General features: G+C 56.7%; 2 protein-coding genes across 5 annotated transcripts in view; both read right to left on the minus strand.

Moving 5' to 3' along the window:
• The window catches only part of GIMAP8 (GTPase, IMAP family member 8), a 32495-nt gene extending 29534 nt beyond the window's left edge, over positions 1–2961 (minus strand). For both annotated transcript variants that reach the window (XM_059933073.1, XM_059933072.1), the window contains exon 1: positions 2587–2961. In XM_059933073.1, coding sequence (XP_059789056.1) covers positions 2587–2591 — 5 coding nt within the window. In that variant the 5' untranslated portion in view covers positions 2592–2961. The remainder of the gene's footprint in view (positions 1–2586) is intronic.
• A 63-nt stretch (positions 2962–3024) lies between these two features.
• LOC132371685 (zinc finger and SCAN domain-containing protein 2) lies at positions 3025–8468 on the minus strand. 3 transcript variants are annotated; one of them, XM_059933076.1, is made up of 3 exons: positions 8427–8468; positions 5377–6264; positions 3025–3752 (listed from the first exon to the last, which is right to left on the minus strand). In XM_059933076.1, exon 2 carries the CDS (start codon positions 6234–6236, stop codon positions 5625–5627), a length of 612 nt encoding a protein of 203 aa, XP_059789059.1. In that variant the 5' UTR covers positions 6237–6264; positions 8427–8468; the 3' UTR covers positions 3025–3752; positions 5377–5624. The 3 variants fall into 3 exon arrangements, with proteins under 3 accessions (XP_059789059.1, XP_059789058.1, XP_059789057.1); XM_059933075.1 differs by lacking the exon at positions 8427–8468 and adding an exon at positions 7993–8125; XM_059933074.1 differs by lacking the exon at positions 8427–8468 and adding an exon at positions 7989–8125.
• Between the last annotated feature and the right edge of the window lie 5264 nt (positions 8469–13732).

The raw sequence follows: 13732 nt of genomic DNA on the forward strand, positions 1-13732 counted from the left end.
TGAATGATATAACCAAACAGAAACAGACTCACAGATATAGAGAAATAGTAGTTACCAGTGGGAAGAGGGAAGTGGGGAGAGGCAAGATAGGGGTAGGGGGACAAGAGGTACAAACTACAAGAGGTATAAAATAAATAAGCTACAAGGATACATTGTACAGCACAGGGAATATAGCCGATATTTTATTATAATAACTTAAAGTATAATTTATAAAAATTTGAATCCTTATGCTGTACATCTGAAACCAATATGATGTTGTAAATCAACTATACTTTAAAAAAATTTTTTTTTATTAAAAAAAACAAAGCAGCAGAGGAGGAAGGTATAGTGTAATGGGAAGGGGGGAGGATTGCACAGAACAGACAACAGAGGTAACCATAGAAAGAAGCTCTGTTTGGGCTTCCCTGGTGGCGCAGTGGTTAAGAATCCGCCTGCCAATGCAGGGGCACAGGTTCAAGCCCTGGTCCGGGAAGATCCCACATGCCGCGGAGCAACTAGGCCCGTGAGCCACAACTACTGAGCCTGCGCGTCTGGCGCCTGTGCTCCGCAACAAGAGAGGCCGCGATAGTGAGAGACCCGCGCGCCGCGATGAAGAGTGGCCCCCGCTTGCCGCAACTAGAAAGAAAAGCCCTCGCACAGAAACGAAGACCCAACACAGCCAAAAATAAATAAATAAATAAATAAATAAATAAAAAGAGCAAGGCGCAGAAGGAAGGTTCTGGAGTGAGCCTTGGCCATGACCAAGCCCAGCCCCTCACCAGGAACAGGAGGAAAATTGCTCATCCAAGTCTCGGCAACGCGGTGGCAGGCCTGGCGTAACTCCACTCTCCAGAACCTTCTGCTGCAGAAGACTCCTGGGCTGTGACGTGTCAGCGGCCAGGCCCACCTGAGGCAGGAGACAGTGGCAGGACAATGACAGCAGCCCCTGCCCCTCCGTGGGGCTTTGCAGCGTGCACAGTGTATATATACACTCATCCGATTCTCACAACCCACGAGGCAGGAGGAGCAGATAAGAAGACCAGAGCCAGGAGAGAGATGCGACCAGCCAGGGTCTCTGGGGGGGGATGGGCCAGCCCTGGAGTGGCCCAGCACTCAGGTGCTGAGGGAACCACCTCGAAGGTTCTCAGCAGGTCTGCCTCGCTGTGCATTGAGCAAGCTGCCGGGGGGCTACCCCAAGGGGCCCCGGTATCCACTACTCACACCCAAGTAGTGGTCATTATCCACATGGGGGAGCCCGAGCTGACTCACTGCTGTGGCTTTTGAGCTACGTGACCTGGAACGTAACTCCTCAAGAAAAGATGGAGGCGGAACTGGAGGCCACCTCCCTGCTCCCAGCGGAGCCCCAAATGACCACGCCTCACACGAGCTGATGTTGAGAGAACACTGATTCCCCTTGGTCAGCCCCAGCAAGCGTCAGCAACCTATGGAGACGTCCAGCCTGGACACCCATTGACACACACTCCTGCGGAGTCGATGGGGGGAATCTCTCCTGTCCCACTGCCCCAAGGAGGGGAGAACCCAAGGCCTCCTGCGGCTGTTATTGCCCAGGAAAGCCAGCCCACAGCCACTAAGATACACTCACCAGTGGACTCACGTCCCTCTCCCCGTTCACACCTCCCATCACCTCCCACCCCACAGCCTCCAGCACTGGACCCACCAGCCAGTCGGCAACTACTTCCTGAGTGTTATGAGCCCAGCCCTGTGCTAGACCCTGCTGGGGTTCAAGACGGAATGACACAGCCCTTGCCTTCAAGGAGCTCCCAGTCTCAGCGGAGGTTTCACACACACACACACACACACACACACACACACACACACACACACACGGGAAACAGGAGTACCGTAAGTCCCCTACACACGAATGGGTTCTGTTCCAAGAGCACGTTCGTAAGTCCAATTTGTTCGTAAGTCCAGCAAAGTTAGCTTAGGTACCCAACTAACACAATTGGAGGGCAGGCTGCAATTTCACTCACGCCTGACGCTGATGGAATGCACGTTCGCATCTTTGAAAGTTCGCAATTTGAAGGTTCACAGGTAGGGGACTTACTGCATAAGACTCCACACGAATTTCAGGCGTGTGATAGTGTGTTAACACAGGGACTGTTCAGAGGAGGGCGGAATGTGGGCCTGGTGGTCGGGAAGGCAGCCCGGTGGAGAAGAGGGCTTAGCCGGTGGGAGGCAGGGGGGCACAGGCCAGATCAACAGCAGGGGAAACAGAGGCAGGACCGAGGAGGGAGATGAGAGGAGAAGGGGCATCTGTGAGGGTCCCCCGGGTTGGGCCAAGGATCAGAGAGAAGGAAGTTCCAGAAGTACAGGGCCTCATTTCTCTGACCTCCCCCAGAGCGGCCTGTTATCCCTGAGCCAGGCATATGGCAGATGGTAAGAACCTACATGCAAACTGCACTGGAGACAGGAACCCATGGGGGCCTCCTGGCAACCCTGACCAAACCTCAGCTCAGCCCTGGGACCTCTCACCTGAACAGAACTCCCCCACGCCCCCCAGCACTCACGTCCCTGGGATTTGACCTACATTTCATGACTAAAGGCCTCTCCCCACCTCCAAGGGTTTCACTAACTATAACCTACCTCATGAAGTCCGGTTGTCATCAAAACCCAGCCCTGCCCTAGTCGGTCCCACCTTTTCTGATGGGTGGTCCAGTCTGGGGAGCCCCAGGCCAACCTGCTCAGGTGTGAAGCCCGGAGGAGCCCTCGCCCTGCTGCTGGCCCGGCACCACCCTCCTCTTGTTCCGCTGTGAAGTCCGGACACACAGAAGCTTGTCTGCCAGCCTCTCTCCCTGCCCGGAGCCAGCGGGCCCCAGCAGGGAGGCTCCACTTCCTCCCCAGCCTTCCCCCAATCCTGCCGAGCCGGCAGCCAGGTACAGCCAGAGCAAGCAACCGCAAACCAGAGAAGACCAGCCCAGCCCAGCGAGCTTCCAGCAACATCTGCGGAAGGGAAGTGAGACCCCAGAAACCTGATGCGCTGCTTGTTAGGTCTGGGAGAAGAGAGTGACTAAAAGAGGCCCCTCCTCAGAATTCTTTATTCCTGAACAAGGGAAGGAAGGGCAGGGGTTGGGGAGGGCAGGGGATGAAATGCTACTCGAATGTAGGCCCTGACCCGGGGCTCTGTGTCAGGTAAGGAAGGAGTGGCGGGTTAGTCCCGGGGCCAAGGATCTCGGCCTGGGGTCCAGGAGCTCCTGGGGTTGCTTGTAGATTCTTGCATCTACGTGACTATGTGTGTCTTCCTGGGGAGACGGTTCATAACCTTTGCCATCTTGTCAGAGGGCTTCACGACCCCAAAAGTGTTAAGAACGTTGCTCTGAAAGGAGAGCGAAGCCTGCAGGTATGTGCACACCTGGGGGAAGGTCTTGCCTCTGGAGCCGAGTCTGCTACCAACTTGCTGTGTTCTCCTAGGCAATTCACCTCCCGTCTCTGGTGGGCCAGGCGGGAGCACAGAAGCAGGCTCGCCACACAGGCACCGGCCCCGCTGCCACGGGAGAGTGAAGGCTTACAGCCAGGCAGGCAGCACGAGCTCTTCTTCGGCTGTGACTCCCAGCAGGTCCGGGGAGTTTTTCCACCGGGGCGCAGAACCTGCCTCCAATTCCAGGCTCCATTGGTCCCTCTGCTGTCACCTCCCGAGGTAGGTCTTCTTAGGGGACGTGTCCTCATGCCGGGGCACAAGCCCAGGGCCCCATTCCTAGTCACTGTGTCAGGTGTGCCTTGCACACAGCCCAGAGGTCCTGTACACGCCACATCTGTTCACAACGACAAAGAGACCAGGGTCAGGTCTGGGGCGGGACGCGGCCCTGCCCAGCCCCCGTCAGCCATCTCTCCAGGGCTAGGAGGGAGCGGTCATGGGCCCCCTGCACCCATCCAGGGCTTTGAGTCCTCTTAGCCCCTACCAAGCACCCAAGGATTACTAATCCCATTTACCAATGAGACAACGTGGGTTCAGGGCACTTGGTGACTGGTTCCAGATGTCCTGGGTCCCGATTTAATCTCTTAATCTCCACCACTAAGTACTAGTCCACAGTGCAACAGCCACCTAGGGGCGGCAGGCAGAGGACAACTGATCGCTGCGAAGCCCCATGGCTCTAAGGAAGGGCAGAGGGCAGGGATGGGTGTCCAGCACTGAGCACGGGACTGGGCGTGGAACAAGGGCTCTACAAGAGCAGGTCCTCTGCCAGCCCCCAGCTTCCTTCCTCCCAACCCCCTACCCAGGATGCCATGTCCCCTTCAGGCACCCACAGCCCCTAGCGATGCCCCTGCCCAGGCTCACATTCCCACATCCCCGAAGCCCCATCTTCCCACCTGCAAGAGCCTCTCTTAACAATGACACAGTAGAAATGAAGGGTCTTGGGGTCCAGAACCCAAAACGAGGTCCAGGCTTCCACCGCTGCACCGCCAGCTCCTACGTGTGATTTAGGGCCAGCTTGGGTGAGCCTCAGTGTCCTTGTCTGCCAAATGGCTGAGAAGCCCGTGCCTCCGAGCATCAACTTGGAACCTGAGGCCCGGGGGACAGGTCCTGGCTCTCCCCTTTCTCACTGCATGACCTTGGCCAAGCCTCTTGGGGGGCCTCACTTTCTTTTGCCCGGATGACCCCAGGACCCTCGAGGCTCCCGCCCGTCCCACTTCCATCTCTCCTCACTGCTTCCGGTTGTCCCTGAACTGCACTTGAGATCACTGGGCTCTTCCCATTAAACATCTCAGTGTCCCCTCTCCCTGCCACAAAGTCCTTCGTAGAGCAAATGTGAGCCTCCAAGGTAGGACCCCTGCCTTGGAAACCTTCCACACCCTTGCTCTCCCTATTCGTCCCCAGGACCCAGTTCAAACCATCAAACTGCCTTGGGCGACACCAATCACCTCGCCTCCCAGAGCACTTTGCAGTCTGTCCCCACGAGAGCCGAGAGCCGGCATCACCCTGCATGAGCGAGCACCCCAGGGCACAGGGCCTGTGGCTGTGCTCCTCGCAAGAGCCCTGCGCAACACACTGCTCGGCACACTGGGGCGCTCAGTTAGTGACGCCAACCTCTCTTGTCCGCTGGCAGCAATTACAATCCTCACAATATCCCAGGGAGGAGGAGCCCTCATCGTTAGCCCCAACTCACAGATAAGCAAACTGAGTCATGAAGTGAAATGACTTCTCAAGGGTACCAAATAGTAAGTGCTGGTGCCAGGAGACCCTAGGGGCTGGGGGTGGGCCTGAGGATTGTGGAGAGTACCCTCTCCAGGTCGCTTTCAATTCTGACATTCAGGGAATGAAGATCTAGTAAGAAGCTAGTCGTAGACCTAGGAGCTCAGTACGCCCCACCTCCCTCACCTGTCCCCACCTGACCCCGAACAAGCCTGAGACGGGCTCTGGCCAGCGCCGGGTCTCACCTGCTCTAAGCCGGGTGGGCCTGCGGAGGAAAACCAACGCAGGGGCCCAAAGCAGCCGTGTGCAGCCAGCCAGAGGGTCCTGGGGAAGGAGCGGAAGGAGGCGGCCCACTCCTTTGAGACCCCAAGCCAGCCCTCCCAGTCTCCCGGGATCCCAGCCAGAGAGGGGGCCGAAGCCCAGCGCCATCTCCAGAGGTCACGGATGCGGCTCTGGGGCAGAAAACAGCCGGAGGCAGCAGGTCCAGCGCGCATCAGAGCACGCGGCCTAAATGGGCCGCCTGGCCCTCGGGCCCGTGGCCGTGGCTGCGCTGGTGGGTCTTGAGCGAGCCTTCGCGCGCGAAGCTCTTGCCGCAGCGGGCGCAGAAGTAGGGCCTCCGCTCCCCGAAGACGCCGGGGCGGCGCGGGTGCGGCGCGGGCATGCGCGCGTGGGTGCGCTGGTGGTTGAGCAGGAAGCGCGGCTCGCGGAAGCAGCGGCCGCACTGCGCGCACTGGTGCGGCTTCTCGCCGCTGTGGATACGCTGGTGCGTGAGCAGGTTCTGCTTGAGGCTGAAGCAGCGCCCGCACTCGGGGCAGGGGAAGGGCCGCTCGCCCGTGTGGGTGCGCTGATGCACCTCGAGGTTGTGCTTGACGCTGAAGGCCTTGCCGCACTCGGGGCACACGAAGGCGGCCGCGCGGCCCACTCCGGCATGCGCCTTCTGGTGCCGCACCAGGCTGGGCTGCTGCGAGAAGGTCTGGCCGCACAGTGGGCAGCGGTGCGGCTGCTCCTCCGCAGGGTGGTGGATGACCAGGCCTCGGTCGTCCCCCAGGCCCTCCTCCCCGTCCCCCGCAGGGGACCTGTCCCCGGAGGACGCCAGTTCGGTCATGGGCACTCCCGGCTGCAGTCACCGGCCCCTGGGGAGGCGGAAGCAGAGAGAGTACTCAGGGGGCACCCGAGGATCACCCAGGCCCCAGCCTCAGGGAGGACACTCCCCTGGGCTCCCACGGCTTCCAGAACCCGCCGCTCTCCAGTCCTGTTCGAGCCTGTGTCCCCCTGCTGGAATGCCCTTCTTTCTCCTCCACCCCTAATCACATCCTACCCCTCCTTCAGGCCTTTCTAAAATGACACTTCCTGCTAGAATCCTTCCTTGACGTCTCCAGCCCCTCCTGAGCCACGTGACCCAACCCTATGACCCTCACTCCTCACACAGCATGCTGGTCTGTCAGGCCACCTCTGTCTCCCTGCCCTGTGAGCACCTTGAGGACAGAGCCGCTTCCTTTTATGTCCCACATCAAACACTGTGCCTGCCACACAAGGCATTGAATAAATGCTGATGAGTGATATTCAGGGACTCCTAGTATTGTAAGTTATACTGAACCTGGATGCATCTTATCTCTCCAACCAGATTCTCAAGAAGCGGGGTAGGGAGGTGCATCCCCAATCTGGAGGGAAGGGTGGGTCAACAGTGGTTTAAAGATATTTTTGCAAAGCTTCGAAAAAGAAAAGCCCTGTAAACTTGAAAGTAACCTCAGTTAAACATTAAGGCAGCAGCTCTTTGTTTATCAAAATGAGGCATGCCTGTAAAAGGTTTGCAAGTCACTGAACCACAGTGTGAGCTCCCAGAGGGCGGGTCTCAGCTTGATTCCTCTTGGCATCTGGCATCGCCCCAGCAAAGCCTGGCCCAAGGCTGAGGAACACTCAAAGTGCAACAAACACCCCCAAGTTCAGTTCCATCCCGTTCACACTGGTTCTCCTAAGGATCCTCTTTCCCAGGGCACTGTGTTCCTCTTAAATTGTTTCCCACTGTCCTCACAACAGCCCTGAGGAAGGGGCAGGCTTATTGAACCCCATTTTATAGATGGGGAAACTGAGGCTCAGTGAGGCCCACTTACTTGCCCAGGGTCACACAGCAAGGTGAACCAGGACTAGGCCTTAAGTTTCCTCACTGTCAAAAGCTCTTTTCAACATAGTAGCTGCTCACTAGCTAAGTTCCTCTCAAAACACACACACACACACACACACACACACACACACACACACAAGACCACCACCCTCCTGGCCAGCATCACAGAGCCATCAATACCCAAAGGACCACTTCTTCTGGGGCACTGTCTGCGGCCACCACCCTCGTGCCTCCCCAAAACCCTAGGCTCCTGCTCCCGCAGATCGCTGAGGCCGGCTCGGAGGGAATGAGGGGGCCACTCCCCTGCATTCCCCCACCCCCAACTGGGAAGCTTGCTGGCCCTTCCCCTGGTCCTCCATGCAGACCTTCTCCACACTTCCAGATCTCTCTGCTAACCACAACCTCAGTGGACCTATCGGCAGAGTGGGGTCCCAGAGGCACCCCCTCTGTCTCCCCCTACCCCCAGGCTGGGGTGGAACAGCACTCACCCAGGGGAAGGGGACAAGTTCTACTTGCAACAGACCCCACCCACAAGTCTTTCCCCAGGCGGCTGCATGGACGTTTGCAAAGACAGATCATCACCGTCCCCTTGGCCAATCTCAGCGCGGCCTTGTCTCTGGGCAGCCTCCCCACTCTCCCAGCTATACCCCTGACCAAGGGCCCCGCCCGCCGAGAGGGTCCAAGGCCATGGCCCCCCTGTCTCCCCCAGGTGCCTCCATCCCATCCCACACTCACAGACCAGGCTGCGCCCCAGTTCCTCCGGCCTCCAGCAGTGGCTCTTTCCTCGAGTCTGCGCTGCCCAAGGCAAATACGGTAACTCTCCGCAGCGCCTCCCGCGCCCCTTCTCCCTCACCCTCATAAAGACGGCCAGCCTCCCGCACCGCTGTTCTTTTCAAATAGCGGCATTAATCAAAAGAGTTGACCCCACCCACCCGACCCCCCCCCCTCCCCCGCGCACAGCCTTGCCAATTCCTGGGGCCGGAGCGATCCTGGAGAAATATGGTAAACTCTGCGTCGCAACCCCACCCCCACTAAAATATGTAGGCCTCCCACTCTGCTGCAGCAACCCACCCCATTCCGCTGCAAGCCCCGGCTCCCTTAGGGAATTCATGCAACCCACGCCCTCCCGCTCCCGCAGCGCCAGGGGGGAACCACGCAACCCTGGATAAATACATAATTAAGTCGCGGCGCTCGCCACTCCCGGAAAGGGTCTGCGCGGCTCCCGGCAAATACGGTAGCGCGCCTGCAGTGACCCGCCCCCAGGGGCCGGCACTGGCCTCGGTAAATACGGTAATCTCCCGCCGAGGCCCCAGCCCTGGCCTGGCCCGGGACTCACGTGGCGCCGCCTCCCCAGCCCTCCGTCTCCTCCGCAGCTCCGCACTCGCCGACGTCGCCGCAGCCGCACAGCAGCCCCGTGAGGCTGGGAGGTCTAACTCGCCAACAACCTGGCTGGCGGAACAAGGAGGGCTGCGAGCCCAGCGCCCGCCGGGACAGGAGAGGGAACCAGGCGGGGGCCGGTCCGGGGGCAGAACGCCCCAAGGGCCGGGTCGCCCCAACTCCCCCCGGGCCCCCTGCCCCAGCCATTCCCGGTTCAAGATTCCCCGAGGCCCCAGTTCAGCAGTTAGAGCCGCATCCTCACCTCCCTCATCCTACGGCAGGGCTAGCCTGGTCAGGCCCGCAAACTGACCCCAGCGCCAAGGAAACTGGGTCTGGGGGCGCTGGAGGGACAGAGCCTTTCCTTGCAAGAGAGAGAAGGGGGTGAACGCAGGAACGCCCCCGGCACAGCCTTTCTGAGCAGGGGTTTCATGGGTGGGAGACAGAGCCCACCCTACCATATGGCTCGGGTTATGCTATTAGGATGGATGGGGGAATAGAGGAGACACTTATACCCCTACGGTCCAGTCCTTTTCAGAAGTGAGCCCATCATAGTCAAGACAAAGATATCCTGTGAAAGAGCCATTTATAACACCCAGGGGAACCAGCTGACGAGGACAGGGCGGGGCTGAATTCGTTTCCAAATGTCATTTAATAATACCCCTTACTTATATATTACTTCTCTTATTACAATGTCCTTTGTCATATATTATCTCGCGGGAGCCTTCCAATAATCACGTGCCGTCTAAGTTATACACGTATTATTATCCCATTTCACAGATGGGAAAGTAAAATAAAATTGAAACACAGAGCGGCTCCCCTACCCTCCCTACTCCCCTGCGACCCACAGCTCTAAGTGGCAGAGCTCAGTGGAAAGGTAGGCCCAGCTCACTCTCCCTGGTATCACTCCGGTATCTCGACCTGCAAACAGAAACGGTGTGCGGACCGGGATGAGGAGTAATCGTCTCATCCAGAGTGAGAAAATGCCTCCAAATTTACATTTTATAGACAAAGAAACTGAAGCTGGAGAAGGAAAATGATTTTTTAAATTAACAGTGCTAGAGGAACATCAGCTAGCCTTTTCTTCCCCGGCCCTCTGTAGCTGCCAGGTGGATGAAGCAGCTGGGATTCCGGAAGGTCCAGGCAGGGCTCCTTACAGCAGACAGTGGATATGGCTGTTACGGTGGCATTATCCCTGATGAGGGGCTCTAGAAGACACAGGCCTCCCAGCCTCAGGAGGTCCCTCCTGCAACTCTGCAGGCGCCCAGTGTGCCTTTCAGAGCCTGGGAAATGAATTCCAGGTGGGGTCCAACCCTGGGAGTAAAACCAATCCCTTTCTCCCGACACCAGACCTGAAGGTCAGGCCTACCAGCTTTCACAGCGCGCCCCGTGGACCAGTGCATCCCAGCAGGTCCACCCTGGGTCACTCTCAGCCTCTCAAGGACCCACCCCCACCCCTACCCCCATCCATGCTGCTTCTGTAGCCCCTCACCGAGGTATGTGGAGCTTCATGAGTGAGACATCCCAAGGAGATTGGTATTTCAAATAGAGGCAACAGGGAGGGAATTCTGGGAAGCCCAAAGAAATGAATCCACCAGGATAGATGTTTTACCCCAGGGCGCTCCCCTGGCATTGACGAAAAGACCCCCTAAGCACTAATGATAACTCATACCCACACTCCGCCCCGGGGCCTGTGGAGAGCCGTGCCTCCCAGCTCTCCAGCTCCTGTTGCAAAAGTTGTCACCTGCCAGAGGGACCAGCTTTCATCCCTCCCGCAGGCTGCAGGAGAAATGGGGACACTTAGTAAATGACCAGATTTTTTCAAAGGCAAAATCGATAATATACCTGAGGATGTCACCTACATTTTTAGCAGCATTTTCTAGGTAACCTGTGCCAACATAGAAAGGAACACAGCTGGGGACAGGGGGAGGGGGAAGCAGACGACACCACCTATAACTCATCTCTCTCAGTGGGAATGCCAAGGGCTCTGGGAGGCCTCCATCCCCTGCTCTGCCTCTGTGTGTGTGACTTCTGCTGAGTCACTTCGTTTCTCTGGTTTCATACACATACACTCCCACACGCATCTCCCCTTCCGTTTTCACGTGCTGTGGTGAGCACGATAGAATGGAAGCGCGGAAACATTCTGCAAATGCAGCCGTGCTTCTTCGCACGGGCAGGGCCAGAGGCTGGCATGGCGAGCCCCACCACTCCACAAGGCTCATGTGACAGCTGCACTCCGGCCCCTAACAAAGGCCTGGGCTTCTCACAGCCAACAACAGCTGGCCCGTGACCTCATTCTGGGAAGAGGCATGTGCAGCTCAGCTGAGTCCTGCCCAGGGCCCTGTATTCCCTCCCCCACCTCCAGGGTATACCGGCTGGACAAACGATCCCCAGGTACTCTTCTGGACCCGCGTGGTCCCTCGCAGAGATCAGCCTGGTCATCCTCTGGCTCCCCCGGCTCTGGGCTGCATCCCCAGGGCCTCTGCACTCAGCTAGGTGACCATGCTGTCCCCCACCAGCTCCTCCTGTCTCCCCAGATTGGACAGTGATCCCTAACATCCCTCCCTAAGGCACCTGTGCTGACTTCAAATAGGGATTTAGCTCACTTTTGTTTTCCCACCAGGTCCTGAGCTTCAAAGGGCAGGGATTGTGTTTTCAGTATCTCTGTATCCCAAGTGCCCAGCATATCATAGGCCTTCGGTCAATGTCTGCTGAATGAATGAATGCACGTCTGCAGATTCCACCTAAGAGTGGTGGAGGGAAAAGGTGGCCCCTCGGCCAGCAGGTGTGCCGATGTAATGTAAGGGCTCAGGGGCCCCAGACATGGCTCTGAGGGCTGGGAGGCACTGCGAGACCAGAATGGTGATGTGGGGCTCTGGGCACGAGTTCACATCTGCTTCAAAGTTCTTTTTCCTTGAAGTTAAAACCCAAGATGTGACCTAGGACATCAGTTCAGCCTCTAAGCTTGCAGTGTGCTTGATACCAGTTAATTTCTATGGCGACTGAGCTCTGTTTGGGGAAAATCCTTTGCTTCTTCTTCCATGGTACAACTTCCATTGCCATAAATGCCGTGCAAGTAGTCACACGGGGAGGTTATTTTTAAAATGACCACAGCTATCATTTATTGCCTGCTGTGTGCCAGGTACTACACTACATGCCTTACATAGGTCCCTTGCCCAAGGTCCCGCAGCTTACATGGTAAAGCCAGAATTTAGCCCCAGAACTGACTCTACCCACTATTCCCAACGTCGAAAGAAAGCTCTTTCTAGATTGGGGTGAGGGGCAGGGGTGAGAGAAAACATTTCTACTTCTTCTCAATAGGAGCATTATTCCCAGGGCTTTACTGTCCAATAGCCACGTGTGGCTTTTTAAATTTAAATTAATTAAAATCAAATAAAATTGAAAGTTCAGGTCCTCAGCCTCACCCGCGACAGTTAAGGGCTCGACAGCCACACGTGGCTGGTGGCCATGGTTTTGGGTAGCACAGATACAGAACGTTTCATCATCACAGAAAGTTCCCCTGGACGGTGCTGCTCTAGGGTACCTCCCCCTCCAGATCTGAGTGACCCGGCAGACACCATTCTCTTTTTAATCCAGAGGTCAGCCCATGGGGACCCATTCATGTCCCTCCCTCCGCTAGGATCTAGTAAGAGCAGTGATATGTGAAAACATACTATCTTCGGCCACAACCCTCCTCCTCTTGCCAAAGGTCAAGGATAGTTCTTTACCAAACCCAAATTACTTTAAAAAGAAAAAGCAAAGGCCTCGGCAGCAGCCCCTACTCCTGCCAGGCGCTCTCTACGAAGTCCCTGCAGGTCCCCCTCTCTCCCCTGGTCAGGGCACCTCTCCCTGCAGCTCCCTGGGGCTGGGCAGCCGGGAACAACACCCTCCCGAGCAGGCTGCCGTCTGGCCAGCTGACTCGAAGCTCACGTTCCTTGCCAAGGACGAGTATTTTCCCGGTACCTAAGTCATTTGTCTTAGCTGCCAGGCTGTCCCTAACAAAGGACACAAGGGTGACGAGGGCAGTTCCTGGAACTCCAGCCCCACCAAGCTCATCTGGTGTGTTGCAAGCTTGGCCCTGGGTCCCCACCGCAGACAGGAACTTACCTGGCTGTGGACAGGCTATAAATAAGTCTTTTAAGATCTTGGTTTATTTACTCCTGGCTGTTTTCTGTTCCCCCATGCAAGCCTTTCATCTCAGCATCCTCCGGAACATTTTGAACTGTAAACCACAAGGATAGGTCTGACCTTCTTGTCTTTGATTTTTATGGCGTGTCTTTTCCTAAATTTTCTCTGACCTAGTTTATTTTTAAATGAAAGGGAATTAAAATTGAAGTTGACAATGCCAGGCCTCCCTCGGAGAAGACTGCCATCGTGACAGCGGAAGAGGTTTAGGCTAACAGGAGACCTGGGACCTGCCATCCACCTGCAACGTGACCCGCTGGACTAGTCCCACCGTGCCCCTCCCCCTCCCCTATATCACTGCCCTGCCCAGGTCCTAACTCGAGGTGAGATGGTGAATAAGAATGCCTTGCTGACAGAGCTGGAGCTGGGCACGATTTGTTGAAGAGTTGACCGTGTAGATTGTTCCAAGCTGTGTATCAAAATGAGTTTCCACGAAGGCCCAGGAGCTCCTCAAGGGCAGGGTCTGTGACTGCTAGGGACTGCATTGTGTCCCCGCAAATTCATATGTTGAAGCCCTACCCTCAATGTGGTGGCATCTGGAGATGGAGCCTTTGGGAGGCAATTAAGAATTAGGTTTAAATGAAGTCATGAGAGTGAGGTTCGCCTGGTGAGATCAGTGTCTAAGAAGAGGAAGAGAGAGACCAGGTCCTTTCTCTCTCTCTCTTTTACTTCTCCCCCACTCCTTCCCGCCCTCCCACCATGTGAAAACACCGAGAAAAGGTGGTCATCTGCCAGCCAGTCTGCAAGCCAGGAACCGTGCCCTCACCAGGAAAAGAATCTGCCAGCACCTTGCTCTTGGACTGCCAGCCTCCCGGACTGTGAGAAATGCATGTCTGTCATTAAAGCTCCCAGCCTGTGGTGGCGTTACGCTGGCCCGAGCCGACCAAGACAATGGCTTATTCATCACAGCGTCCCTGAGG

The sequence above is a fragment of the Balaenoptera ricei genome, chromosome 9, assembly GCF_028023285.1.
Source record: "Balaenoptera ricei isolate mBalRic1 chromosome 9, mBalRic1.hap2, whole genome shotgun sequence".
NCBI classification, from domain to species: domain Eukaryota; kingdom Metazoa; phylum Chordata; class Mammalia; order Artiodactyla; family Balaenopteridae; genus Balaenoptera; species Balaenoptera ricei.